At 41.5% G+C, this 26352-nt stretch overlaps 8 protein-coding genes across 18 annotated transcripts in view; all 8 read left to right on the plus strand.

Annotated features, from left to right (window-relative positions):
• LOC120567191 (protocadherin gamma-A11-like) overlaps nucleotides 1–26352 on the plus strand; it is a 270004-nt gene that overhangs the window by 122865 nt on the left and 120787 nt on the right. The gene's annotated exons all lie outside the window — the stretch shown is intronic.
• LOC120567198 (protocadherin beta-16-like) lies at nucleotides 89–23000 on the plus strand. The gene is made up of 2 exons (XM_039814115.1): nucleotides 89–2437; nucleotides 22592–23000. The coding sequence occupies exons 1-2, from the start codon at nucleotides 278–280 to the stop codon at nucleotides 22955–22957; spliced, it is 2526 nt and encodes an 841-aa protein (XP_039670049.1). The 5' UTR covers nucleotides 89–277; the 3' UTR covers nucleotides 22958–23000.
• On the plus strand, nucleotides 3558–6280 carry LOC120567210 (protocadherin beta-16-like). The gene has a single exon (XM_039814124.1). The coding sequence runs from the start codon at nucleotides 3803–3805 to the stop codon at nucleotides 6263–6265; it is 2463 nt and encodes an 820-aa protein (XP_039670058.1). The 5' UTR covers nucleotides 3558–3802; the 3' UTR covers nucleotides 6266–6280.
• On the plus strand, nucleotides 7018–9987 carry LOC120567213 (protocadherin beta-11-like). Its single transcript, XM_039814128.1, has one exon. It carries the CDS (start codon nucleotides 7217–7219, stop codon nucleotides 9659–9661), a length of 2445 nt encoding a protein of 814 aa, XP_039670062.1. The 5' UTR covers nucleotides 7018–7216; the 3' UTR covers nucleotides 9662–9987.
• Nucleotides 10192–13100, plus strand: LOC120567193 (protocadherin beta-16-like). Its single transcript, XM_039814110.1, has one exon. The coding sequence runs from the start codon at nucleotides 10515–10517 to the stop codon at nucleotides 13080–13082; it is 2568 nt and encodes an 855-aa protein (XP_039670044.1). The 5' UTR covers nucleotides 10192–10514; the 3' UTR covers nucleotides 13083–13100.
• On the plus strand, nucleotides 13556–16142 carry LOC120567216 (protocadherin gamma-A10-like). Its single transcript, XM_039814131.1, has one exon. The coding sequence runs from the start codon at nucleotides 13701–13703 to the stop codon at nucleotides 16125–16127; it is 2427 nt and encodes an 808-aa protein (XP_039670065.1). The 5' UTR covers nucleotides 13556–13700; the 3' UTR covers nucleotides 16128–16142.
• LOC120567353 (protocadherin beta-16-like) lies at nucleotides 16903–19784 on the plus strand. The gene has a single exon (XM_039814312.1). The coding sequence runs from the start codon at nucleotides 17262–17264 to the stop codon at nucleotides 19782–19784; it is 2523 nt and encodes an 840-aa protein (XP_039670246.1). The 5' UTR covers nucleotides 16903–17261.
• Nucleotides 20297–26234, plus strand: LOC120567203 (protocadherin beta-16-like). Its single transcript, XM_039814119.1, has 2 exons — nucleotides 20297–22473; nucleotides 25657–26234. Exons 1-2 carry the CDS (start codon nucleotides 20461–20463, stop codon nucleotides 26125–26127), a joined length of 2484 nt encoding a protein of 827 aa, XP_039670053.1. The 5' UTR covers nucleotides 20297–20460; the 3' UTR covers nucleotides 26128–26234.

Genomic DNA, 26352 nt, shown 5'->3' on the forward strand with positions numbered 1-26352 from the left:
GCCTTATTCCATGTTCCCCTTTTCGACTCTAAGGGACGCTGTTGGTCAGTAAATATTCTGTGTTATGTCGTCATTCAGACCATCCCCAGACTGACTATACAGTGAAGAAGGCTCTCTGTGTTTTGTCGAGGTTTATCACACGTAAGAGAGACCATGGTCTCGCAGACTTGCATATAAAGATTGAAGACGTGTTTAATTGTAAACAGCAAACGGATATATCAGAACCAGCTTTACCCTCATATAAACTGGATACAGATTTTTTTAATTCTTTGTCGCCATGATGGCAACTCGAAGATCTCTCACCTACATGTGCGCAATATGGTCCTTTTTTTGTGGATTTCGACGGCAAATAGTGCTGCTGATGTTTCTGCTTCATGTGGTTAACATGGTAGGTGGCCAGATTCGTTATTCTATACCAGAGGAGATGAAGAAAGGCGCTTTTATTGGTAATGTAGCGCAAGACCTGGGTTTGGATCTGAAAAGGCTCCGTTCTGGGCGGGCCCGTATCGTGACCGGAGAAAACATTCACTACACCGAGCTGAAGACAGACAAAGGGATTCTAGTCGTGAATGAGAGAATAGACAGAGAGCAGCTTTGTGGAGACGTAACACCGTGTAGCTTCAGCTTTGAGGTGATTTTAGAAAACCCGATGGAACTGCACAGAATAACTGTTGAGGTTTTGGATATAAATGATCATGCTCCCGTCTTCCCAAATAAAGACACTGCTATTGGGTTTGAAATCAGCGAATCAGCTGCAGTTGGAGTGCAGTTTCCACTGCAGAGTGCAGATGATCTGGATGTGGGGCAAAACGCGTTGCAAGATTATATTTTATCACCAAACGACAATTTCATTTTGAAGCAACATGCAAATCCAGATGGAAGTAAATATTGTGAGATTGTGCTCCAGAGGTCTTTAGACAGAGAGAAACATCCCCATCTGTCCTTAAAACTAATCGCAGTAGACGGAGGAACACCACAGAGATCTGGTACAGTAAATATAGATATCACTGTGTTAGATGCCAATGATAATATTCCCGTTTTTAACCAATCAGTTTATAAAGCATCTGTGATGGAAAACACAACAAAAGGCACGAGCATTATTACAGTAAATGCTACAGACGCCGACAGTGGTTCAAATGGACTCATTACTTACAGTTTGTCTAAGACGAAAGGAAGCGCAGGAAATATATTCACTATTGATGAAAACTCCGGCACAGTTTCTGTGTCTGGTCAGATAGATTATGAAAAAGACAGAAAATATGAGGTGAGAGTCGAGGCAAAGGATCAGGGTGGCTTAATAGGAACAAGTAAAGTTATAGTTGATGTTTTTGATGTCAACGACAATGCACCAGTTATAAATATTATGTCATTTTCCAGCCCCATATCTGAGGATGCACCTCCTGGTACAACAATTGCTATATTGAACATAAAAGACGCAGATTCTGACAATAATGGGCAAATAAAATGTTCCATAGATGGCAAACTTCCCTTTAAGATCGAGTCATCTCTAACAAACTATTACAATTTGATCTCAGATCAACATTTTGATAGAGAATCCGTCTCAGACTATAATATAACAATAACAGCCATTGATTTGGGGTCTCCACCTCTTTCCAGCTCAACAAAATTGCATCTTAAAATCTCTGACGTAAACGACAACGCACCGTTATTTGATAAAAACAGCTATTCTGCTTACATCACAGAGAATAATTCCCCTGGAATTTCCATATTTGCGCTTAGCGCGCGGGACTCTGATTGGAATCAAAACGCCAGAATCTCGTATCTTTTAGAAGATAGCCAAGTCAGTGGTAGTCCAGTTTCTACGTTTACGTTCCTTAAACTTGAAACTGGAGTTCTTAGCGCGGTTCGTTCTTTTGATTATGAGCAAGTAAAACAGCTTCAGATAGTAGTCAAAGCGCAGGATGGAGGCTCTCCTCCACTCAGTAGCATTATGACTGTGAAAATACTGATCCAGGACCAGAACGACAACCCTCCTCAGGTTCTGTACCCAGTCCAGACTGGTGGCTCTCTGGTGGCTGAAATGGTGCCTCGTTCAGCAGATGTGGGCTATCTGGTCACTAAAGTGGTGGCTGTTGATGTGGACTCTGGACAGAATGCCTGGCTCTCCTATAAACTGCAGAAAGCCACAGACAGGGCGCTGTTTGAAGTGGGCTTACAGAATGGAGAAATAAGAACTATCCGCCAAGTCACTGATAAAGATGCTGTGAAACAAAGACTGACTGTTATAGTGGAGGACAACGGGCAGCCCTCTCGTTCAGCTACAGTCATTGTTAACGTGGCGGTGGCGGACAGCTTCCCTGAAGTGCTGTCTGAGTTCACTGACTTTACACACGACAAGGAGTACAATGACAACCTGACTTTTTACTTAGTGTTGGCTTTGGCTGTAGTTTCCTTCCTCTTCATCACGTGTTTAGTGGTTATTATATCAGTGAAAATCTACAGATGGAGACAGTCTCGCATCCTGTATCACTCCAATCTCCCTGTGATTCCATATTATCCACCACGTTACTCAGACACTTTGGGGACAGGGACTCTCCAACACGTGTACAATTATGAGGTGTGCAGGACGACTGACTCCAGAAAGAGTGACTGTAAGTTCGGCAGAGCTGGTAGTCAGAACGTGCTGATAATGGACCCCAGTTCTACAGGGACGATGCAGCGGATACAGAGTGAAAAGAGCATCCTGGATGAACCAGACTCTCCTGTAGAGGTTAGTTGGGGTAATCTTGCTTCGCCTCTATGCCTTTTTGTGTCTCTCTTTTCCTTTCCATTCATAAAGAACAATTGAACAATATACTTTCACTTTTAGCACCATGGACAGAATGCTTGTTAGTTTAAGTCATTTAGTAAGAATCATGCTACTGCAAAACTCTTCTCAGATATAGCAGTTGCTTTCAAGTCGTATGTCATGCAAATTATATTAACATGTATTTAATTTGCATTTCCAAGATACATCAATGTTGATATACTATATATGTGCACTGCGTGCATTTCCAAACAATGAAATTTAAACTTTTTACATTTCCACTGCTCAAAACTATTTAATATACGCGATTATTGCTGCTTCCACATCAGTCTTTATGTAACAACCTTCAAGTGATTAAATTGTTGTTATCGATGTCATTCTAGAATTAAAACATTGGTATTTTCAGATTGCTTGTGTGGAACTATTAAGTTAAAAGTGGTAGTTCAATGTATTCATTTGGACTGTGTTGTACTGTGTAGGTTAAGTCTATTCTCTACTGGAGATCTCTTTGCTTTAGTGCGTATATTCTATAGTTCAAATTTTTACTGTTTGCAGTAGTAGGATTCACTGTATGACATCATAAATGATGAGGGCCCGATGTACTATTTAATATGTCATGTGCTTATTTTTTTCTATTTCAATTTCGAGGCCTGCTATGGTATTTCTCATCTACATAGGAGGATTTGTCGGTATACTGTTACTATGAAAATTGCATTTGCAATGATATTCCCTCCTTGTGTTGATATTCATTGACTGGACTCTAAGGGACGCTGTTGGTCAAGTAAAAACAAATCTGAACAGTGTTTTAGGCGGTGCCTTTCCTACGTTCTGCTTTGTGGTGAGTGGATATGATTGAAACAGTAAAAGACGTTGAGGTGGGTACAGACTGGGTTTGATTTGATCTTTTTCACCACGACAGCAAGATAGCTGGAAATACAAATCTCTATTATAAACTTAAATTACGTTTTTGTTAATACTTAGGTTTTCTAACAAACACGTTTGGATAGTATCACTTCATATCATTTATTTGGTAACATGGACTTCGGAAAATGTGACTACCGGACTCTAAGATGGCGTTTGCGCTACAGAATGACGTCGCAGAGCATGCTATTTCTTCTTTTTTTCAGTCATATTGTCAGTGGTCAAATACGTTATTCAATCCCAGAGGAGATGAAGAAAGGATCCATAATTGGTAATGTTGCATTGGACCTTGGAATAGATATGCAGAGGCTCCGTTCCGGTCTGGCCCGTATCGTGACCGGAGAAAGCATCCAGTACACAGAGCTGAAGACAGACAAAGGGACGCTGGTAGTGAATGAGAGAATAGACCGAGAACAACTTTGTGGAGATCTAACGCCGTGTAGCTTCAGCTTTGATTTGATTTTAGAAAACCCGATGGAACTACATCACGTTACGGTTGAAGTATTGGACATTAATGATAATTCACCTTCTTTTCATCAGCACGAGATGCAATTGACGATTGGAGAATCAGCCGCACCGGGAGCGCGTTTTGTTTTGCCAACAGCCAATGATCCTGATGTAGGAATCAACGGGCTTCAGGACTATAATTTATCTCCAAATGAAAATTTTATTTTAAAAAAGCATTTAAATTCTGACGGAAGAAAATATGCGGAGATGGTACTTGAGAAACCATTGGATAGAGAGCGATATCCAAGTCTGTCCCTAAAGCTGATAGCAGTGGACGGTGGAACGCCACAGAAATCTGGTACAGTAAATATAGATATCACTGTCCTAGATATTAACGATAATTCTCCTGTTTTCAATCAGTCAGTTTATAAGGCCAATGTAATGGAAAATGCCGCAAAAGGTACCTATATTATAACTGTGAATGCATCTGACGCAGATAGCGGATCAAATGGTTTGATTTATTATTCCATTTCCAAAATGCAAGGCAGTATTGACAGTTTATTCGAAATTAACCAGACGACTGGTGTGATATTTCTTTCAGGGCAGGTTGACTATGAAAAAGCCAAAAAATATGAAATACGCATTGAAGCAACCGACCAAGGAGCTTTAACAGACTCGAGTAAAGTCATAGTTGAGGTGATAGATGTGAATGATAACCCACCTGTCATTAATGTGATTTCATTCACTAATCCTGTGACCGAAGATTCCCCTTCTGGTACAACCATTGGCATCATAAATGTAAAAGACTTGGATTCAGGTGATAACGGACAAGTAAACTGTAGGATAGAACGAACTGCACCTTTCAAGATTACATCTAATTTAAGACATTACTATACTTTGGTAACAGATACTGCATTAGATCGTGAAACTGTTTCAGAATATAACATCACTGTTGTTGCGACAGATGCAGGAATGCCTCCTCTCTCAACAAAACGAAGCTTTCATTTAAAGGTCTCTGATGTGAACGATAATGCTCCAGTGTTTTCGCAAGGTGTTTACAATGCGTTTATCGCGGAAAATAACTCCCCTGGTGTTTCTCTTTTAACCGTAAGAGGACAAGATCCTGATGAAAACCAAAACGCCCGTATGTCTTATATCCTGGAAGATGCTAATATCGGCGCATCTCCAGTTTCTGAATATGTTTCTATAAATGCAGAAACTGGAGTGATACACGCAGTGCGCTCATTTGATTATGAACAAATCAAACAGCTGGTTTTCGGGGTCAAAGCGCAGGATGGAGGCTCTCCTCCACTCAGTAGCAATGTGACTGTGAAAATACTGATCCAGGACCAGAACGACAACCCTCCTCAGGTTCTGTACCCAGTCCAGACTGGTGGCTCTCTGGTGGCTGAAATGGTGCCTCGTTCAGCAGATGTGGGCTATCTGGTCACTAAAGTGGTGGCTGTTGATGTGGACTCTGGACAGAATGACTGGCTCTCCTATAAACTGCAGAAAGCCACAGACAGGGCGCTGTTTGAAGTGGGCTTACAGAATGGAGAAATAAGAACTATCCGCCAAGTCACTGATAAAGATGCTGTGAAACAAAGACTGACTGTTATAGTGGAGGACAACGGGCAGCCCTCTCGTTCAGCTACAGTCATTGTTAACGTGGCGGTGGCGGACAGCTTCCCTGAAGTGCTGTCCGAGTTCACTGACTTTACACACGACAAGGAGTACAATGACAACCTGACTTTTTACTTAGTGTTGGCTTTGGCTGTAGTTTCCTTCCTCTTCATCACGTGTTTAGTGGTTATTATATCAGTGAAAATCTACAGATGGAGACAGTCTCGCATCCTGTATCACTCCAATCTCCCTGTGATTCCATATTATCCACCACGTTACTCAGACACTTTGGGGACAGGGACTCTCCAACACGTGTACAATTACGAGGTGTGCAGGACGACTGACTCCAGAAAGAGTGACTGTAAGTTCGGCAGAGCTGGTAGTCAGAACGTGCTGATAATGGACCCCAGTTCTACAGGGACGATGCAGCGGATACAGAGTGAAAAGAGCATCCTGGATGAACCAGACTCTCCTCTAGAGGTCAGTTCTCTTTTATTCCCTGACTAAAAGATACAGCTTCTGGTGCTATGTGCAACAGGCAAAGTCCTGTCTTATTTTTTATTTTAAATTGCAACAGGTAATAGGTTTCAGTGCTCTCGGTTTCTATCAGCACCACAGTTCGAACAGCTCCTTTTTAACTGGAAGTGTTTTTAAAACTTTCCACTTCCCTCATACATTTCTAATTCAAAACTTCACCTTGTATAAAAACGAAGACTACTAATATTTAATTCAATTCAATTATATTTATATTATCAAATCATAACAAGAGTTATTTCAAGACACTTTACAGATAGAGTAGGTCTAGACCACACTCTATAATGTACAAAGACCCAGCAATTCCAGTAATTCCCCCAAGAGAAAGCATTTAGTGCGACAGTACTACTACTACTACTACTACTACTACTACTACTACTAATAATAATAATAATAATAATAATAATAATAATGTTCTTTGTGCTTTTCTTCTTGTTAATGTACGCATGTAATGTAACGCATGCTAATTGAGCATGCTTCTCAGCCTTTGCAAATCTAAAGTGCCCTACCCAATCCAATTAATTGAATAACATTATTATTATTGCTAGTAGTATGTTAAGTAATCGCCATTATAATACAGACATCAGTATGTGTCTTTATTATTTGCTTTGGATGCCTCCTTCACTATAGTTTGTAAAACAGCTGGTGTTCACGTTTTGAACTCTAAGTGACGCTGTTGAACTAGAATATGATGCGTAATCTCTGTGTTGCAGTTCAGGAGCGTTCTCTGTAAAATCACATTGAAGTAGGCTAAGACGGATCATCAGGAAACTTGTACATCAAGAAAAATACTTTTTGCTATTCTAGTGGCTTTATTTCTTTTTTTCTAATATATGAGCAAAGTACATCTGAAAGCGTGGATTTTATTGAATATCGATCGGAGGATCTCGGTTATTTTTGTCTCGGAAAATTTCCCTTTCTGACATGGCGTATCAGCAACCACTCTGCAAATGGCGTTTGTATTTCGGACATCATCGGGTAATGGTTCTTTTGTTGCTTTACTTATTTAATATCGTCGCTGCTCAGATCCGCTACTCTATACCAGAGGAGATGAAGAAGGGCTCTCTTATCGGTAATGTAGCACAGGACCTTGGTTTGGATCTGAAAAGTCTCCGTTCTGGCCGGGCCCGTATCGTGACCGGAGAAAACATTCACTACACCGAGCTGAAGACAGACAAAGGGATTCTAGTCGTGAATGAGAGAATAGACCGAGAGCAGCTTTGTGGAGACGTAACGCCGTGTAGCTTCAGCTTTGAAATACTTTTTGAAAACCCTATGGAGCTACACCACATAACAATCGAAGTGTTAGATGTGAATGATCATCCTCCGGTATTCAAGAAATCCGATATTATGTTAGACATAAGCGAGTCAGCTAACCTTGGGGCGCGATTTGTGCTCGACAGCGCAGAGGATGCTGATGTCGGTGTCAATGGCCTGCAAAATTATGTTTTAACTTCAAATGATCATTTCGTTTTAAAGCAGCATGTTAATCCAGACGGGAGTAAATACGCTGAGATGGTGCTTCAGAAGCAATTGGACAGAGAGGAGGTTCCCCATCTCTCTTTAAAGCTTATAGCAGTAGATGGTGGGAATCCGCAGAAATCTGGCACCGTAAATATAGACATAAAGGTTTTAGATGCCAATGACAATGCGCCCGTTTTCAACCAATCAGTGTATAAAGCTATGGTGATAGAAAACGCAGCAACAGGCACTAATATTGTTACTGTTAATGCTACAGACGCAGATAGTGGATCGAATGGTTACATCACATATTCAATTTCAAACGTGAGGAGCAATATAGCTGATTTATTGTCCATAGATCAAGTCTCTGGTGTTTTGTCTGTTTCGGGCCCAATCGACTTTGAAAAGGATAAAAAATATGAGCTAAGAATTGATGCAAAAGATCAGGGAGGTTTAACGGATTCAAGTAAAGTGATAATTGAAGTAAGTGATGTAAATGACAACGCCCCTACTATAAGCGTCATGTCATTCACTAGTCCTGTGTCAGAGGACTCTCCTCCTGGTACAACTATTGGCATTATTAATGTAAAAGACCTTGATTCGGGTGAAAATGGACACGTAACATGTACAATAGAACAAACTGCACCTTTCAAGATAAAATCCAGTTTAAGAAATTACTATAACTTGGTAACAGATGCTGCATTAGATCGTGAAACTGTTTCAACATATAACATCACTGTTGTTGCGACGGATGCAGGAATGCCTCCTCTCTCAACAAAACGAACCTTTCATTTAAAGGTCTCTGATGTGAACGATAATGCTCCAGTGTTTTCACAAGGTGTTTACAATGCGTTCATTGCAGAGAATAACTCTCCAGGCGTTTCTGTTCTCACTGTTAGTGCTAAAGATCCTGATGAAAACCAAAACGCCCGTATATCCTATTTTCTCGAGGTTTCTGATCTTGACGGATCTTCAGTCTCTCAGTGTGTGTCAGTTAATGCAGAAAGCGGAGTCATACACGCAGTGCGGTTATTTGATTATGAGCAAATTAAACAGCTGGTTTTCGTCGTCAAAGCGCAGGATGGAGGCTCTCCTCCACTCAGTAGCAATGTGACTTTGAAAATACTGATCCAGGACCAGAACGACAACCCTCCTCAGGTTTTGTACCCAGTCCAGACTGGTGGCTCTCTGGTAGCTGAAATGGTGCCTCGTTCAGCAGATGTGGGCTATCTGGTCACTAAAGTGGTGGCTGTTGATGTGGACTCTGGACAGAATGCCTGGCTCTCCTATAAACTGCAGAAAGCCACAGACAGGGCGCTGTTTGAAGTGGGCTTACAGAATGGAGAAATAAGAACTATCCGCCAAGTCACTGATAAAGATGCTGTGAAACAAAGACTGACTGTTATAGTGGAGGACAACGGGCACCCCTCTCGTTCAGCTACAGTCATTGTTAACGTGGCGGTGGCGGACAGCTTCCCTGAAGTGCTGTCTGAGTTCACTGACTTTACACACGACAAGGAGTACAATGACAACCTGACTTTTTACTTAGTGTTGGCTTTGGCTGTAGTTTCCTTCCTCTTCATCACGTGTTTAGTGGTTATTATATCAGTGAAAATCTACAGATGGAGACAGTCTCGCATCCTGTATCACTCCAATCTCCCTGTGATTCCATATTATCCACCACGTTACTCAGACACTTTGGGAACAGGGACTCTCCAACACGTGTACAATTACGAGGTGTGCAGGACGACTGACTCCAGAAAGAATGACTGTAAGTTCGGCAGAGCTGGTAGTCAGAACGTGCTGATAATGGACCCCAGTTCTACAGGGACGATGCAGCGGATACAGAGTGAAAAGAGCATCCTGGATGAACCAGACTCTCCTCTAGAGGTCAGTTCAATAATGTAGATTTGTCTCTGTGCAGTTTATTTATCCTTCTGTTTTTAGTTACATTGATAGTGAAGTGCTCCAATCTATACCGTCCTCTTCAGCACCATGGACAGCATCGCACTTTGCAGCACTTGATAGGAACTTCAAAAACATATAATCCTTATTTCTCATTTACTGATGGGCAGACTGATATATTTAGTTTCTAAATGTGCTAGCACAACATGAGTGATCTCCAGAGTCTTTTACTGTGAATTCACTCGTGATTGTTGAAAGAAGTGGTTTGTATGTTACTTAAATTATTGTAGTGACAGGCAAAAATGCTCCTTTAACAGTTCACATTCAACATAGCTTCCCCGAGTCGTGATAAAGGTTTATTCGCTTTTTGTTCATTTTTGTGACATGTATTGCAATGTTCTAGATTAAGTTTAATAAGAACAGCCTTATACTAAAAGTCAGGGTGAGACTAGTTTTTACTTTGAGGTTTTTGTCCATTTGCGGAATATTGCGTTTATATTTTTTTGATTATTTTGATTATCCACCAATCAAATTTAATCAACCACCTAATATTTCCAGAAATAGTTTTATATTGTGTTTCTGATTTTGAACTCTAAGGGACGCTGTTGGTCAATCCAACACATTCTCTACAAAATTACCACACAGTCCCCTCCCTAACCACCGTGTCTTATGAGAGAAAAAAGAGGTAGTCTGCACTGTGGGCTGGCATTCGAGGAAAACAGACATGTATTAATTAATATCTCAATTCATATATATCCGGTAAACTGAAAAGTGGACATCATTTTTCTTTAAAGGTACGTCCAGTGTTTATTGGAACACGTATCGTGCTTGGATCGTTGAACTATTTTGTTTTGCTATGGCATGTGGAATAACACCCTACTCCCGGTGCGTAAAATGGCGCTTTGGCTGCGGACAGAATTGGAAGCTTCTGTTCTTTGTTTTTTATCTCAACCACATGGTGAGCGGACATATCCGTTATTCAATCCCAGAGGAGATGAAGAAAGGCTCCCTAATCGGTAATGTAGCACAGGACCTTGGTTTGGATCTGAAAAGTCTTCGTTCTGGTCGGGCCCGCATCGTGACTGGAGAAAGCATCCAGTATACTGAGCTGAAGACAGACAAAGGGATTTTAGTCGTGAAAGAGAGAATAGACCGGGAGCAGATTTGTGGAGACGTTACGCCGTGTAGTTTCAGCTTCGATGTCATTCTAGAAAACCCAATGGAGTTACATCAAATTACAGTTGAAATAACAGACATAAATGATAATTCCCCCACGTTCAAAAGAAATAGCATCAATTTTGAAATCAGCGAAATAGCTAATACTGGCGCTCGATTTCCATTGACAAGTGCAGAAGACCCAGATGTGGGTGTCAATGGACTCAGAGAATATTTTTTGACCGAGAATGAGAATTTTGTTCTGAAACAAAACTCCAATGCAGATGGAAAGAAATATGCAGAGATGGTGCTTCAGAAGCCATTAGACAGAGAGACGAATCCTAATCTATCTCTAAAGCTCATAGCTGTAGACGGTGGGACTCCGCAGAGATCTGGTACAGTAAATATAGATATCACTGTTCTTGATGTCAATGATAATGCACCTGTTTTTAATCAGTCGGTGTACAAAGCTACAGTGATGGAGAACTCTCCCAGAGATACTTACGTTACCACTGTTAATGCTAGTGACGCAGATTTGGGGTCAAATAGTATTGTAACGTATTATTTGTCAGACCTCAGCAATGGCCTCAGTGATTTGTTCACAGTAGATGAAAAATCTGGTGTCATTTTAATAACAGGTTCTGTTGATTATGAAAAAGATAAAAAGTACGAACTGAGAATCGATGCAAAGGATCAGGGGGGGTTGACAGATTCAAGTAAAGTCATAATTGAAGTAATTGATGTAAATGACAACGCCCCTACCATAAGCGTCATGTCATTCACAAGTCCTGTGTCCGAAGATTCCCCTCCTGGTACAACCATTGGCATGATAAATGTAAAAGACTTTGATTCTGGTGATAACGGACAAGTAAACTGTAGAATTGAACAAAATGTACCTTTCAAGATTAAATCTAATTTAAGAAATTACTACACCTTGGTAACAGATACTGCATTAGATCGTGAAACTATTACCGAATATAACATCACTGTTGTTGCGACAGATGCAGGAATGCCTCCTCTCTCAACAAAAAGAAGCTTTCATTTAAAGGTCTCTGATGTGAACGATAATGCTCCAGTGTTTTCACAAGGTGTTTACAATGCGTTTATTGCAGAGAATAACTCTCCAGGCGTTTCTGTTCTCACCGTTAGTGCTAAAGATCCTGATGAAAACCAAAACGCCCGTATATCTTATATTCTGGAAAATGCTAATATCGGCGGATCTCAAGTTTCTGAATATGTTTCTATAAATTCAGAAACTGGAGTGATACACGCAGTGCGCTCATTTGATTATGAGCAAATCAAACAGCTTATGTTCGTTATCAAAGCGCAGGATGGAGGCTCTCCTCCACTCAGTAGCATTGTGACTGTGAAAATACTGATCCAGGACCAGAACGACAACCCTCCTCAGGTTCTGTACCCAGTCCAGACTGGTGGCTCTCTGGTGGCTGAAATGGTGCCTCGTTCAGCAGATGTGGGCTATCTGGTCACTAAAGTGGTGGCTGTTGATGTGGACTCTGGACAGAATGCCTGGCTCTCCTATAAACTGCAGAAAGCCACAGACAGGGCGCTGTTTGAAGTGGGCTTACAGAATGGAGAAATAAGAACTATCCGCCAAGTCACTGATAAAGATGCTGTGAAACAAAGACTGACTGTTATAGTGGAGGACAACGGGCACCCCCTCCGTTCAGCTACAGTCATTGTTAACGTGGCGGTGGCGGACAGCTTCCCTGAAGTGCTGTCCGAGTTCACTGACTTTACACACGACAAGGAGTACAATGACAACCTGACGTTTTACTTAGTGTTGGCTTTGGCTGTAGTTTCCTTCCTCTTCATCACGTGTTTAGTAGTTATTATATCAGTGAAAATCTACAGATGGAGACAGTCTCGCATCCTGTATCACTCCAATCTCCCTGTGATTCCATATTATCCACCACGTTACTCAGACACTTTGGGGACAGGGACTCTCCAACACGTGTACAATTACGAGGTGTGCAGGACGACTGACTCCAGAAAGAGTGACTGTAAGTTCGGCAGAGCTGGTAGTCAGAACGTGCTGATAATGGACCCCAGTTCTACAGGGACGATGCAGCGGATACAGAGTGAAAAGAGCATCCTGGATGAACCAGACTCTCCTCTAGAGGTGAGGTGTAATGCACAAAGTCTGTACCTTTTAAAAAATTGTTTCTCTGACATGAATATCGCAATAGGTAGCTGGTTACAGTTTAACGGAAAACAAGTGCTCTCGTTTCGTTTCAGCACCACAGTGTAGACAACTAATTTTATCTGAAAGAGCTTTGTGGCTTGAAAACTTTCCACTTTCCTCAAAATTTCTGTTTAATAATGGTACCGTCTGAAAATAATTCTACTACTAAATTTCTACTACAAATAAAACTTACATTTTTGTTGTTTTCTTAATATTGTTGTTATTATTATCATTATTATTCTTAATAATGCAACCTAATTGTGCACGTTTCTCAACATTTGAAAATATGAAGTGCCCTACACAAGTTATTACATAAAATTATTTTTGTAATGTGAGTAGCCATAATATTGTAGACATCAAAATTTATCAATGAGCTTGAATACAACATCTAAAGTGTTTTTAATAATGTGCACACACCATCCATTACCGTGGATGGGCTCTGAGCGCCGCTGTTGATACATCGCTGACTAACTCTCCAAGTAAGCAGTGGAGCGGTCCACCCCTTTAATTCCCTTCAGTGTTTTTCTGCTTGGAGAGAAGACGGTCTGGCCCGTGAAGGTTTAAAGTGAAGTATTTCTTGTGGACTTCCTTTGCTGAAAACACCATTACATTTTCAATTGATGGATATGAACACATCAGTTTTTAATTGAAAGCGATTACTGCTTCTGTTCCTCTGGATTTCTGATGGCGTGTATGTGGATAACCGCTCGCAGAGGCCGATGGCAAGCACTGTTTGTCATTCTTTGTCTTTTCAAGCTGAGCTCAGTTACTGGACAGGCTCGATATTCCGTACCGGAGGAGCAGGCAGAAGGGTCTTTTGTTGGAAACATTGCAAGAGATTTGGGATTGGATGTGGCGAGGCTCATATCAGGTAAAGCTCGTATTATTACAAAAGGAAGCCGACAGTATGTTGATTTAAACCGAGACAAAGGCACCCTTGTTATTAAAGAGCGAATCGACCGAGAAGAGCTGTGTGGAAAGACGACGCCCTGTAGCTTCAGTTTTGAGGTAATTTTAGAAAATCCAATCCAGCTTCATCGGGTAACAGTGGAGGTAATAGACATAAACGATAATAGTCCGTCGTTCCCAAAGGATGAAATCAATTTGAAAATAGTTGAAAGTGTTGCATCAGGATCTCGTTTCGGTCTAGAGAGTGCAGACGACCCTGATGTTGGTATGAATGATATTCAAAAATACCTGCTTAAACCTTCACATCATTTCAAATTAGAAGTACAGAGCCAGCCTGATGGAGCAAAATTGATCGAAATGGTTCTACAAAACCCGTTAGACCGAGAGAAAGAGGAGACTCACACACTCGTGCTGATTGCTTCAGATGCAGGGGAGCCACACAGATCAGGGACAGTGCGAATTCATATCACTGTGCTAGATGCTAACGATAATGCGCCAGTGTGCAGCCAGCCTGTTTATAAAGCAGATGTCCAGGAGAATTCTCCTGAAGGAACAGTGGTAACCACTGTAAGTGCAAGTGACGCAGATAAAGGAGTCAATGGCGAGGTGACATTTTCTATAGCTCATGTCGCCAGAGAGGCAAAGCATCTTTTTGAAGTAAATGCTAAAACTGGAGAGATTAAAGTTGCAGGTAAACTAGATTTTGAAAAATCTCAAACGTATCAGTTAAACGTTAAGACTAGTGACCACGGGGCACACTCAGACACGTGCAAAGTTGTTATTCAAATAATTGACGAGAATGACAACGTCCCTACAATACAGCTGATGTCATTTTCTAACTCGATATCTGAGGATTCTCCTCCAGGTACAACTATAGCTGTCCTTAATGTTGATGACGAAGACTCTGATGGTAACGGTGTTGTCAAATGCTCCATTAACTCTGACATACCTTTCAAAATCGAGTCTTCCTTAACAGGATATTATACTATAGTCACCGAAGACGTCTTAGACAGAGAAAGTATTTCTGAGTATAATATCACCATAACCGTCTCTGACCAAGGCTCCCCCCCTCTGACAAGCAGTAAAAACATCAATGTAAAAGTGTCTGACGTTAATGACAGCCCACCCAAATTTGACCAATCAGAATATAGTAAGACTGTACCAGAGAACAACTCTCCTGGATTCTCTGTATTTACTATCAGTGCTAAAGATGCAGACTGGGGCCAAAACGCTCGAGTTTCTTATTTTCTGGAAGAGAAAGAGATTCATGGGGTAGCTGTGTCTTCGTTAGTGTCAGTAAATTCAGAAAATGGTGTCATTCATGCAGTGAGGTCGTTTGATTATGAGCAAATCAAGTGGTTTGAATTTAACGTAACTGCTCGTGATGCTGGATCCCCTCCTCTGAGTTCAGTGGCTACAGTTAGAATACTGATCCAGGACCAGAACGACAACCCTCCACAGGTTCTGTACCCAGATCAGACTGGTGGCTCTCTGGTGGCTGAAATGGTGCCTCGTTCAGCAGATGTGGGCTATCTGGTCACTAAAGTGGTGGCTGTTGATGTGGACTCTGGGCAGAATTCCTGGCTCTCCTATAAACTGCAGAAAGCCACAGACAGGGCGCTGTTTGAAGTGGGCTTACAGAATGGAGAAATAAGAACTATCCGCCAAGTCACTGACAAAGATGCTGTGAAACAAAGACTGACTGTTATAGTGGAGGACAACGGGCAGCCCTCTCGTTCAGCTACAGTCATTGTTAACGTGGCGGTGGCGGACAGCTTCCCTGAAGTGCTGTCTGAGTTCACTGACTTTACACACGACAAGGACTACAATGACAACCTGACTTTTTACTTAGTGTTGGCTTTGGCTGTAGTTTCCTTCCTCTTCATCACGTGTTTAGTGGTTATTATATCAGTGAAAATCTACAGATGGAGACAGTCTCGCATCCTGTATCACTCCAATCTCCCTGTGATTCCATATTATCCACCACGTTACTCAGACACTTTGGGGACAGGGACTCTCCAACACGTGTACAATTACGAGGTGTGCAGGACGACTGACTCCAGAAAGAGTGACTGTAAGTTCGGCAGAGCTGGTAGTCAGAACGTGCTGATAATGGACCCCAGTTCTACAGGGACGATGCAGCGGATACAGAGTGAAAAGAGCATCCTGGATGAACCAGACTCTCCTCTAGAGGTCAGTTAAAGAATTTAACTTCGTCTATTCTCTGTTTTTTCTTTTTTGGCCTTGGATTTACAGTATTGCACCATGGAGAGCATCTCAGTCGGGTTGTATCAATTGATAGGAATTCCGGTTTAACAGGAGAGCATATATCCTTGCTGTGAAAACGTATCCCTACAAAAACAATTTGTATCAAATTTGCTGTAATAATGCCTAAATAATAGTCATAGTCATACTGTCAACTTTCTTTTCCTATCTCCATTTTGTTAATATAATATATCCGCGCGCTTAAAGGATGGTGAGAGCATGGTTTAGGTTGAGCTGTTAAAAGCACTTCGTAAATGTTGAGTAGAGTTTGTTGTCACTATTAATCCAGAAAAACCACACCGTTTAGTAATCCCCAAAAGACAGAACACGGATCCGTCACCTCTGATGTGAAAGGCAACACATCTATCACACCTCCACATCCTAATCGTTCGCTGCACTATGTGGAATTCACACGTTAGCTTTTGGGCAACGGATCTAACTATTTAAAAATCCCTACACATAAGTTTTACATATTAACAGTGCATATAGGAGACAGCAAAGTTAATAATATTACTCTTAATGTACTGCAACACCTTGTAAGATAATGCATTGTTGTATGGGCGCATTGCTGTCGTTACATAATGAAAACCTTCATATTTTCATTTTACTTTCTACAGGTCGTTGCTAGAAGTTATCGTTTGCTTTTTATGTAATTATTTAGATGTTAAATTTTGCTTTAATTTACAAATAATGTCTTGAAAATTAATCTCACCGTGATTTTTACAATAGAGACCTGTTAGTTCGATCAGTCTATTTTATAGTGTTACAGTACTGCTGTTGTATTTGCTTCATTTCATGTCCCCTTTTAGACTCTAAGGGACGCTGTTGGTCAGTCAAATATTTTCTGTGTTATGTCGTCATTTAGTCCATCCGCCGACTGACTATACAGTGAGGAAGGCTCTCTGTGTTTTGTCGAGGTTTAGGGCACGTAGGAGAGAACATGGTCTCGCAGACTTGCGTATAAAAATTGAAGAAGTGTTTAGATGTAACCAGGAAACGGATATATCAGAACCAGATTTACCGTCATATCGACTGGATACAGATAATATTTTTTGATTCTTTGTTGCCAAGATGGCAACTCGAAGATCTCTCACCTACATATGCTCAAGATGCCCATTGTCGTATGGATTGCGACGGCAAATAGGACTGCTTATGTTTCTGCTTCATGTGGTTAACATGGTAGGTGGCCAGATTCGTTATTCTATACCAGAGGAGATGAAGAAAGGCTCTGTTATTGGTAATGTAGCGCAAGACCTTGGTTTGGATCTGAAAAGGCTCCGTTCTGGGCGGGCCCGTATCGTGACCGGAGAAAACATTCACTACACCGAGCTGAAGACGGACAAAGGGATTCTAGTCGTGAATGAGAGAATAGACCGAGAGCAGCTTTGTGGAGACGTAACGCCGTGTAGCTTCAGCTTTGAGGTGATTTTAGAAAACCCGATGGAACTGCACAGAATAACTGTTGAGGTTTTGGATATAAATGATCATGCTCCCGTCTTCCCAAATAAAGATAAACCTATCAGCCTCGAAATCAGTGAATCAGCTGCAGTTGGAGTGCAGTTTCCACTGCAGAGTGCAGATGATCTGGATGTGGGGCAAAACGCGTTGCAAGATTATATTTTATCACCAAACGACAATTTCATTTTGAAGCAACATGCAAATCCAGATGGAAGTAAATATTGTGAGATTGTGCTCCAGAGGTCTTTAGACAGAGAGAAACATCCCCATCTGTCCTTAAAACTAATCGCAGTTGACGGAGGAACACCACAGAGATCTGGTACAGTAAATATAGATATCACTGTGTTAGATGCCAACGACAATGTTCCCGTTTTTAACCAATCGGTGTATAAAGCATCTGTGATGGAAAACACAACGAAAGGCACGAGCATTATTACAGTAAATGCTACAGACGCCGACAGTGGTTCATATGGTCTCATTACTTACAGTTTGTCTAAGACGAAAGGAAGCGCAGGAAATATATTCACTATTGATGAAAACTCCGGCACAGTTTCTGTGTCTGGTCAGATAGATTATGAAAAAGACAGAAAATATGAGGTGAGAGTCGAGGCAAAGGATCAGGGTGGCCTAACTGGGACAAGTAAAATTATATTAGATGTTGTTGATGTCAATGACAATGCACCAGTTATAAATATTATGTCATTTTCTAGCCCCGTATCTGAGGATGCACCTCCTGGTACAACAGTTGCTATTTTGAACATAAAAGACGCAGATTCTGACAAAAATGGGCAAATAAAATGTTCCATAGATGGCAAACTTCCCTTTAAGATCGAGTCATCTATAACAAACTATTACAATTTGATCTCAGATCAACATTTTGATAGAGAATCCGTCTCAGATTATAATATAACAATAACAGCCACTGATTCGGGGTCTCCACCTCTTTCCAGCTCAACAAAATTGCATCTTAAAATCTCTGACGTAAACGACAACGCACCGTTATTTGATAAAAACAGCTATTCTGCTTACATCACAGAGAATAATTCCCCTGGAATTTCCATATTTGCGCTTAGCGCGCGGGACTCTGATTGGAATCAAAACGCCAGAATCTCGTATCTTTTAGAAGATAGCCAAGTCAGTGGTAGTCCAGTTTCTACTTATGTTTCCTTAAACTCTGAAACTGGAGTTCTTAGCGCGGTTCGTTCTTTTGATTATGAGCAAATCAAACAGCTTCAGATAGTAGTCAAAGCGCAGGATGGAGGCTCTCCTCCACTCAGTAGCATTGTGACTGTGAAAATACTGATCCAGGACCAGAACGACAACCCTCCTCAGGTTCTGTACCCAGTCCGGACTGGTGGCTCTCTGGTGGCTGAAATGGTGCCTCGTTCAGCAGATGTGGGCTATCTGGTCACTAAAGTGGTGGCTGTTGATGTGGACTCTGGGCAGAATGCCTGGCTCTCCTATAAACTGCAGAAAGCCACAGACAGGGCGCTGTTTGAAGTGGGCTTACAGAATGGAGAAATAAGAACTATCCGCCAAGTCACTGATAAAGATGCTGTGAAACAAAGACTGACTGTTATAGTGGAGGACAACGGGCAGCCCTCTCGTTCAGCTACAGTCATTGTTAACGTGGCGGTGGCGGACAGCTTCCCTGAAGTGCTGTCTGAGTTCACTGACTTTACACACGACAAGGAGTACAATGACAACCTGACTTTTTACTTAGTGTTGGCTTTGGCTGTAGTTTCCTTCCTCTTCATCATGTGTTTAGTGGTTATTATATCAGTGAAAATCTACAGATGGAGACAGTCTCGCATCCTGTATCACTCCAATCTCCCTGTGATTCCATATTATCCACCACGTTACTCAGACACTTTGGGGACAGGGACTCTTCAACACGTGTACAATTACGAGGTGTGCAGGACGACTGACTCCAGAAAGAGTGACTGTAAGTTCGGCAGAGCTGGTAGTCAGAACGTGCTGATAATGGACCCCAGTTCTACAGGGACGATGCAGCGGATACAGAGTGAAAAGAGCATCCTGGATGATCCAGACTCTCCTCTAGAGGTGAGGTGCAATGCGCAAAGTCTTTACTTCTTCAAACATTGTTTCTCTGAGATTAAGTGTATATTGCAATAGGTAGCTGCTTACAGTTCAACCGAAAACAAGCGCTCTCGATTCATTTCAGCACCACAGTGTGGACAGCTCCTTTTTATCTGAAAGTGCTTTCTGGCTTGAAAACTTTCAACCTCCCTCATAACTTCTGTTCAGAAATGCTACCGTCTGAAAAAAAATCTAAGAATACTACTACAAATAATAATAATATTGCTTTTATTATTATTATCATTATTAATATTTGTATTATTGTTGGTTTTGATATTGTTAATGCATCCTAATTGGTCACGTTTCTAAACATTTGAGATACAATGTGCCCTACACAATTTATGACATGCAATTATTTGTTTTTAAAGTCAGTAGTGATATCACATGCATCGAAATTTATCCATAATCTTTGAATTCAACATTAATAGTGTTCCTAAAAATTGCGCACACATACATTACCGTGGATGGGCTCTGAGCGCCGCTGTTGATACATCGCTGACTAACTCTCCAAGTAAGCAGTGCAGCGGTCCACCCCTTTAATTCCCTTCAGTGTTTTTCTGCTTGGAGAGAAGACGGTCTGGCCCGTGAAGCTTTAAATTGAAGCATTTCTTTTGGACTTACTCTGCTTAAAATCCCTTACCTTTTCAATTCATGGATTTCATCACATCAGTTTAGCATTGAAAGAGATTACTGCGTCTATTCCTCTGGATTTATGATGTCGTGTATTTGGATAACCGCTCGCAGAGGCCGATGGCAAGCACTGTTTGTCATTCTTTGTCTTTTCAAGCTGAGCTCAGTTACTGGACAGGCTCGATATTCCGTACCAGAGGAACAGGCAGAAGGGTCTTTTGTTGGAAATATTGCTAGAGATTTGGGATTGGATGTGGCGAGACTCATATCAGGTAAAGCTCGTATTATTACAAAAGGAAGCCGACAGTATGTTGATTTAAACCGAGACAAAGGCACCCTTGTTATTAAAGAGCGAATCGACCGAGAAGAGCTGTGTGGAAAGACGACGCCCTGTAGCTTCAGTTTCGAGGTAATTTTAGAAAATCCAATCCAGCTTTATCGGGTAACAGTGGAGGTAATAGACATAAACGATAACAATCCGTCTTTTCCAAAAGATGAAATCAATTTGAAAATAGTTGAAAATGCTGCATCAGGGACACGCTTCTCTTTGGTGAGTGCAGACGACCCTGATGTTGGTATTAATGATATTCAAAAATACACACTTAAACCCTCAGATCATTTAAAATTGGAAGTACAGAGCCAGACTCATGGAGGAAAATTGATCGAAATGGTTTTACAAAACCCGTTAGACCGAGAGAAAGAGGAGACTCACACACTCGTGCTGATTGCTTCAGATGGAGGGGAGCCACACAGATCAGGGACAGTGCGAATTCATATCACTGTGCTAGATGCTAACGATAATGCGCCAGTGTGCAGCCAGCCTGTTTATAAAGCAGATGTCCAGGAGAATTCTCCTGAAGGAACAGTGGTAACCACTGTAAGTGCAAGTGACGCAGATAAAGGAGTCAATGGCGAGGTGACATTTTCTATAGCTCATGTCGCCAGAGAGGCAAAGCAGCTTTTTGAAGTAAATGCTAAAACTGGAGAGATTAAAGTTGCAGGTAAACTAGATTTCGAAAAATGTAAGACTTATCAGTTAAACGTTCAAGCCAGTGACCACTGGGGGTATTCAGATACGTGCAACGTTGTTATTCAAATAATTGACGAGAATGACAACGTCCCTACAATACAGCTGATGTCATTTTCTAACTCAATATCTGAGGATTCTCCTCCAGGTACAACTATAGCTGTCATCAACGTTGATGACGAAGACTCTGGTGGTAACGGTGTTGTCAAATGCTCCATTAACTCTGAAATACCTTTCAAAATCGAGTCTTCATTAACAGGATATTATACTATAGTCACCGAAGACGTCTTAGACAGAGAAAGTATTTCTGAGTATAACATCACCATAACCGTCTCTGACCAAGGCTCTCCGCCTCTGACTAGCAGTAAAAACATCAATGTAAAAGTGTCTGACGTTAATGACAGCCCACCCAAATTTGACCAATCAGAATATAGTAAAACTGTACCAGAGAACAACTCTCCTGGATTTTCTGTATTTACTATCAGTGCTAAAGATGCAGACTGGGGCCAAAACGCTCGAGTTTCTTATTTTCTGGAAGAGAAAGAGATTCATGGGGTAGCTGTGTCTTCGTTAGTGTCAGTAAATTCAGAAAATGGTGTCATTCATGCAGTGAGGTCGTTTGATTATGAGCAAATCAAGTGGTTTGAATTTAACGTTACTGCTCGTGATGCTGGATCCCCTCCTCTGAGTTCAGTGGCTAAAGTTAAAATACTGATCCAGGACAAGAACGACAACCCTCCTCAGGTTCTGTACCCAGTCCAGACTGGAGGCTCTCTGGTGGCTGAAATGGTGCCTCGTTCAGCAGATGTGGGCTATCTGGTCACTAAAGTGGTGGCTGTTGATGTGGACTCTGGACAGAATGCCTGGCTGTCCTATAAACTGCAGAAAGCCACAGACAGGGCGCTGTTTGAAGTGGGCTTACAGAATGGAGAAATAAGAACTATCCGCCAAGTCACTGATAAAGATGCTGTGAAACAAAGACTGACTGTTATAGTGGAGGACAACGGGCAGCCCTCTCGTTCAGCTACAGTCATTGTTAACGTGGCGGTGGCGGACAGCTTCCCTGAAGTGCCGTCTGAGTTCACTGAATTTAAATTACCCCGAAAAAAACCACAAAAACAACCCTTTTTTTTTTTTTTTTTTTTTTTTTTTTTTTTTTTTTTTTTTTTTTTTCATTTTTTTTGTGGTTATTATATCAGTGAAAATCTACAGATGGAGACAGTCTCGCATCCTGTATCACTCCAATCTCCCTGTGATTCCATATTATCCACCACGTTACTCAGACACTTTGGGGACAGGGACTCTCCAACACGTGTACAATTACGAGGTGTGCAGGACGACTGACTCCAGAAAGAGTGACTGTAAGTCCGGCAGAGCTGGTAGTCAGAACGTGCTGATAATGGACCCCAGTTCTACAGGGACGATGCAGCGGATACAGAGTGAAAAGAGCATCCTGGATGAACCAGACTCTCCTCTAGAGGTGAGGTGCAATGCGCAAAGTCTGTACCTATTCAAACATTGTTTCTCTGAAATTAAGTGTATATTGCAATAGGTAGCAGGTTACAGTGTAACCGAGAACGAGTGCTCTCTCAGCACCACAATGTGGACAACCCCTTTTTATCTGAAAGTGCAATCTGGCTTAAAAACTTTCCACCTTCTTCATACCTTCTGTTTAATAATTCTTCCGTCTGAAAATACGTCTAGTACTACTATTAAAAATACTACTACACATAATACGTAATAATAATCAACATTTTCCTCTTGTTTTTATTATTTTCGTTATTACTATTATTATTAGTATTAGTAGTATTAATGCATTCTAAATTGCACATTTCTCAACATTTGCAAATATAAAGTGCCCTTCACAATTCATGAAATCAAATTATTACTGTCAGTAGCCATGATATACAGACATCCATATTCATCCATAAGCTTTGAGTACAACATCTAAAGTGTTTTTAATAATGTGCACACACATACATTACCGTGGATGGGCTCTGAGCGCCGCTGTTGATACATCGCTGACTAACCCTCCAAGTAAGCAGTGCAGCGGTCCACCCCTTTAATTCCCTTCAGTGTTTTTCTGCTTGGAGAGAAGACGGTCTGGCCCGTGAAGGTTTAAAGTGAAGTATTTCTTGTGGACTTCCTCTGCTTAAAAACCCTTACCTTTTCAATTCATGGATTTCATCACATCAGTTTTGAATTGAAAGAGATTACTGCTTCTGTTCCTCTGGATTTATGATGGCGTGTATGTGGATAACCGCTCGCAGAGGCCGATGGCAAGCACTGTTTGTCATTCTTTGTCTTTTCAAGCTGAACTCAGTTACTGGACAGGCTCGATATTCCGTACCGGAGGAGCAGGCAGAAGGGTCTTTTGTTGGAAATATTGCTAGAGATTTGGGCTTGGATGTGGCGAGACTCATATCAGGTAAAGCTCGTATTATTACAAAAGGAAGCCGACAGTATGTTGATTTAAACCGAGACAAAGGCACCCTTGTTATTAAAGAGCGAATCGACCGAGAAGAGCTGTGTGGAAAGACGACGCCCTGTAGCTTCAGTTTTGAGGTAATTTTAGAAAATCCAATCCAGCTTTATCGGGTAACAGTGGAGGTAATAGACATAAACGATAATAGTCCATCGTTCCCAAAGGATGAAATCAATTTGAAAATAGTTGAAAATGCTGCATCAGGGACTCGCTTCTCTTTGGAGAGTGCAGACGACCCTGATGTTGGTATTAATGATATTCAAAAATACACACTTAAACCCTCAGATTTTTTCAAATTAGAAGTACAGAGCCAGTCTCAAGGGGGGAAGTTTATCGAAATAATTTTACAAAACCCGTTAGACCGAGAGAAAGAGGAGACTCACACACTCGTGCTGATTGCTTCAGATGGAGGGGAGCCACACAGATCAGGGACAGTGCGAATTCATATCACTGTGCTAGATGCTAACGATAATGCGCCAGTGTGCAGCCAGCCTGTTTATAAAGCAGATGTCCAGGAGAATTCTCCTGAAGGAACAGTGGTAACCACTGTAAGTGCAAGTGACGCAGATAAAGGAGTCAATGGCGAGGTGACATTTTCTATAGCTCATGTCGCCAGAGAGGCAAAGCAGCTTTTTGAAGTAAATGTTAAAACTGGAGAGATTAAAGTTGCAGGTAAACTAGATTTTGAAAAATCTAAGACTCATCAGTTAAACGTTAAGGCTAGTGACCACGGGGGATATTCAGATACGTGCAAAGTTGTTATTCAAATAATTGACGAGAATGACAACGTCCCTACAATACAGCTGATGTCATTTTCTAACTCGATATCTGAGGATTCTCCTCCAGGTACAACTATAGCTGTCATCAACGTTGATGACGAAGACTCTGATGGTAACGGTGTTGTCAAATGCTCCATTAACTCTGAAATACCTTTCAAAATCGAGTCTTCATTAACAGGATATTATACTATAGTCACCGAAGACGTCTTAGACAGAGAAAGTATTTCTGAGTATAACATCACCATAACCGTCTCTGACCAAGGCTCCCCCCCTCTGACAAGCAGTAAAAACATCAATGTAAAAGTGTCTGACGTTAATGACAGCCCACCCAAATTTGACCAATCAGAATATAGTAAAACTGTACCAGAGAACAACTCTCCTGGATTTTCTGTATTTACTATCAGTGCTAAAGATGCAGACTGGGGCCAAAACGCTCAAGTTTCTTATTTTCTGGAAGAGAAAGAGATTCATGGGGTAGCTGTGTCTTCGTTAGTGTCAGTAAATTCAGAAAATGGTGTCATTCATGCAGTGAGGTCGTTTGATTATGAGCAAATCAAGTGGTTTGAATTTAACGTAACTGCTCGTGATGCTGGATCCCCTCCTCTGAGTTCAGTGGCTACAGTTAGAATACTGATCCAGGACCAGAACGACAACCCTCCTCAGGTTCTGTACCCAGTCCAGACTGGTGGCTCTCTGGTGGCTGAAATGGTGCCTCGTTCAGCAGATGTGGGCTATCTGGTCACTAAAGTGGTGGCTGTTGATGTGGACTCTGGACAGAATGCCTGGCTCTCCTATAAACTGCAGAAAGCCACAGACAGGGCGCTGTTTGAAGTGGGCTTACAGAATGGAGAAATAAGAACTATCCGCCAAGTCACTGATAAAGATGCTGTGAAACAAAGACTGACTGTTATAGTGGAGGACAACGGGCAGCCCTCTCGTTCAGCTACAGTCATTGTTAACGTGGCGGTGGCGGACAGCTTCCCTGAAGTGCTGTCTGAGTTCACTGACTTTACACACGACAAGGAGTACAATGACAACCTGACTTTTTACTTAGTGTTGGCTTTGGCTGTAGTTTCCTTCCTCTTCATCACGTGTTTAGTGGTTATTATATCAGTGAAAATCTACAGATGGAGACAGTCTCGCATCCTGTATCACTCCAATCTCCCTGTGATTCCATATTATCCACCACGTTACTCAGACACTTTGGGGACAGGGACTCTCCAACACGTGTACAATTACGAGGTGTGCAGGACGACTGACTCCAGAAAGAGTGACTGTAAGTTCGGCAGAGCTGGTAGTCAGAACGTGCTGATAATGGACCCCAGTTCTACAGGGACGATGCAGCGGATACAGAGTGAAAAGAGCATCCTGGATGAACCAGACTCTCCTCTAGAGGTGGGTTATGTGATCCATAATTCTTCACAAACTTGGAATGCATTAATTCTAGTGTATTTTTAGATAACATATAATTTTCTTTCATGGCTTAGCTGCCTACTACTATGACATCTTCAGTACCACAAGTGATGGACAGCTCCTCTCAGAGTTTAGCCAGTTAGTTAGAATGTCAGTAAGGAAAATTAACATAAAAGGCCTACTCTAATGCTGATGCGTGCTACCAACCTGTAATGTTTTCTATACTGCATGGGCAGGATTTTTGTCTGTCTTGCAACTACAACATATTCA

The sequence above is a fragment of the Perca fluviatilis genome, chromosome 10 (assembly GCF_010015445.1).
Source record: "Perca fluviatilis chromosome 10, GENO_Pfluv_1.0, whole genome shotgun sequence".
Taxonomy (NCBI): Eukaryota; Metazoa; Chordata; class Actinopteri; order Perciformes; family Percidae; genus Perca; species Perca fluviatilis.

Excerpts from the sequence above, each read along its gene's own strand:
- LOC120567198 (XM_039814115.1), top strand. The coding sequence starts at position 278 with ATGATGGCAACTCGAAGATCTCTCACCTACATGTGCGCAATATGGTCC. Across the intron at positions 2,438-22,591 it reads TCTTCATCACGTGTTTAGTG|GTTATTATATCAGTGAAAAT; the intron begins GTTATTATATCA and ends ATTTTTTTTGTG.
- LOC120567210 (XM_039814124.1), top strand. The coding sequence starts at position 3,803 with ATGGACTTCGGAAAATGTGACTACCGGACTCTAAGATGGCGTTTGCGC.
- LOC120567213 (XM_039814128.1), top strand. The coding sequence starts at position 7,217 with ATGGCGTATCAGCAACCACTCTGCAAATGGCGTTTGTATTTCGGACAT.
- LOC120567193 (XM_039814110.1), top strand. The coding sequence starts at position 10,515 with ATGGCATGTGGAATAACACCCTACTCCCGGTGCGTAAAATGGCGCTTT.
- LOC120567216 (XM_039814131.1), top strand. The coding sequence starts at position 13,701 with ATGGCGTGTATGTGGATAACCGCTCGCAGAGGCCGATGGCAAGCACTG.
- LOC120567353 (XM_039814312.1), top strand. The coding sequence starts at position 17,262 with ATGGCAACTCGAAGATCTCTCACCTACATATGCTCAAGATGCCCATTG.
- LOC120567203 (XM_039814119.1), top strand. The coding sequence starts at position 20,461 with ATGATGTCGTGTATTTGGATAACCGCTCGCAGAGGCCGATGGCAAGCA. Across the intron at positions 22,474-25,656 it reads TGGCGGACAGCTTCCCTGAA|GTGCTGTCTGAGTTCACTGA; the intron begins GTGCCGTCTGAG and ends AGCTTCCCTGAA.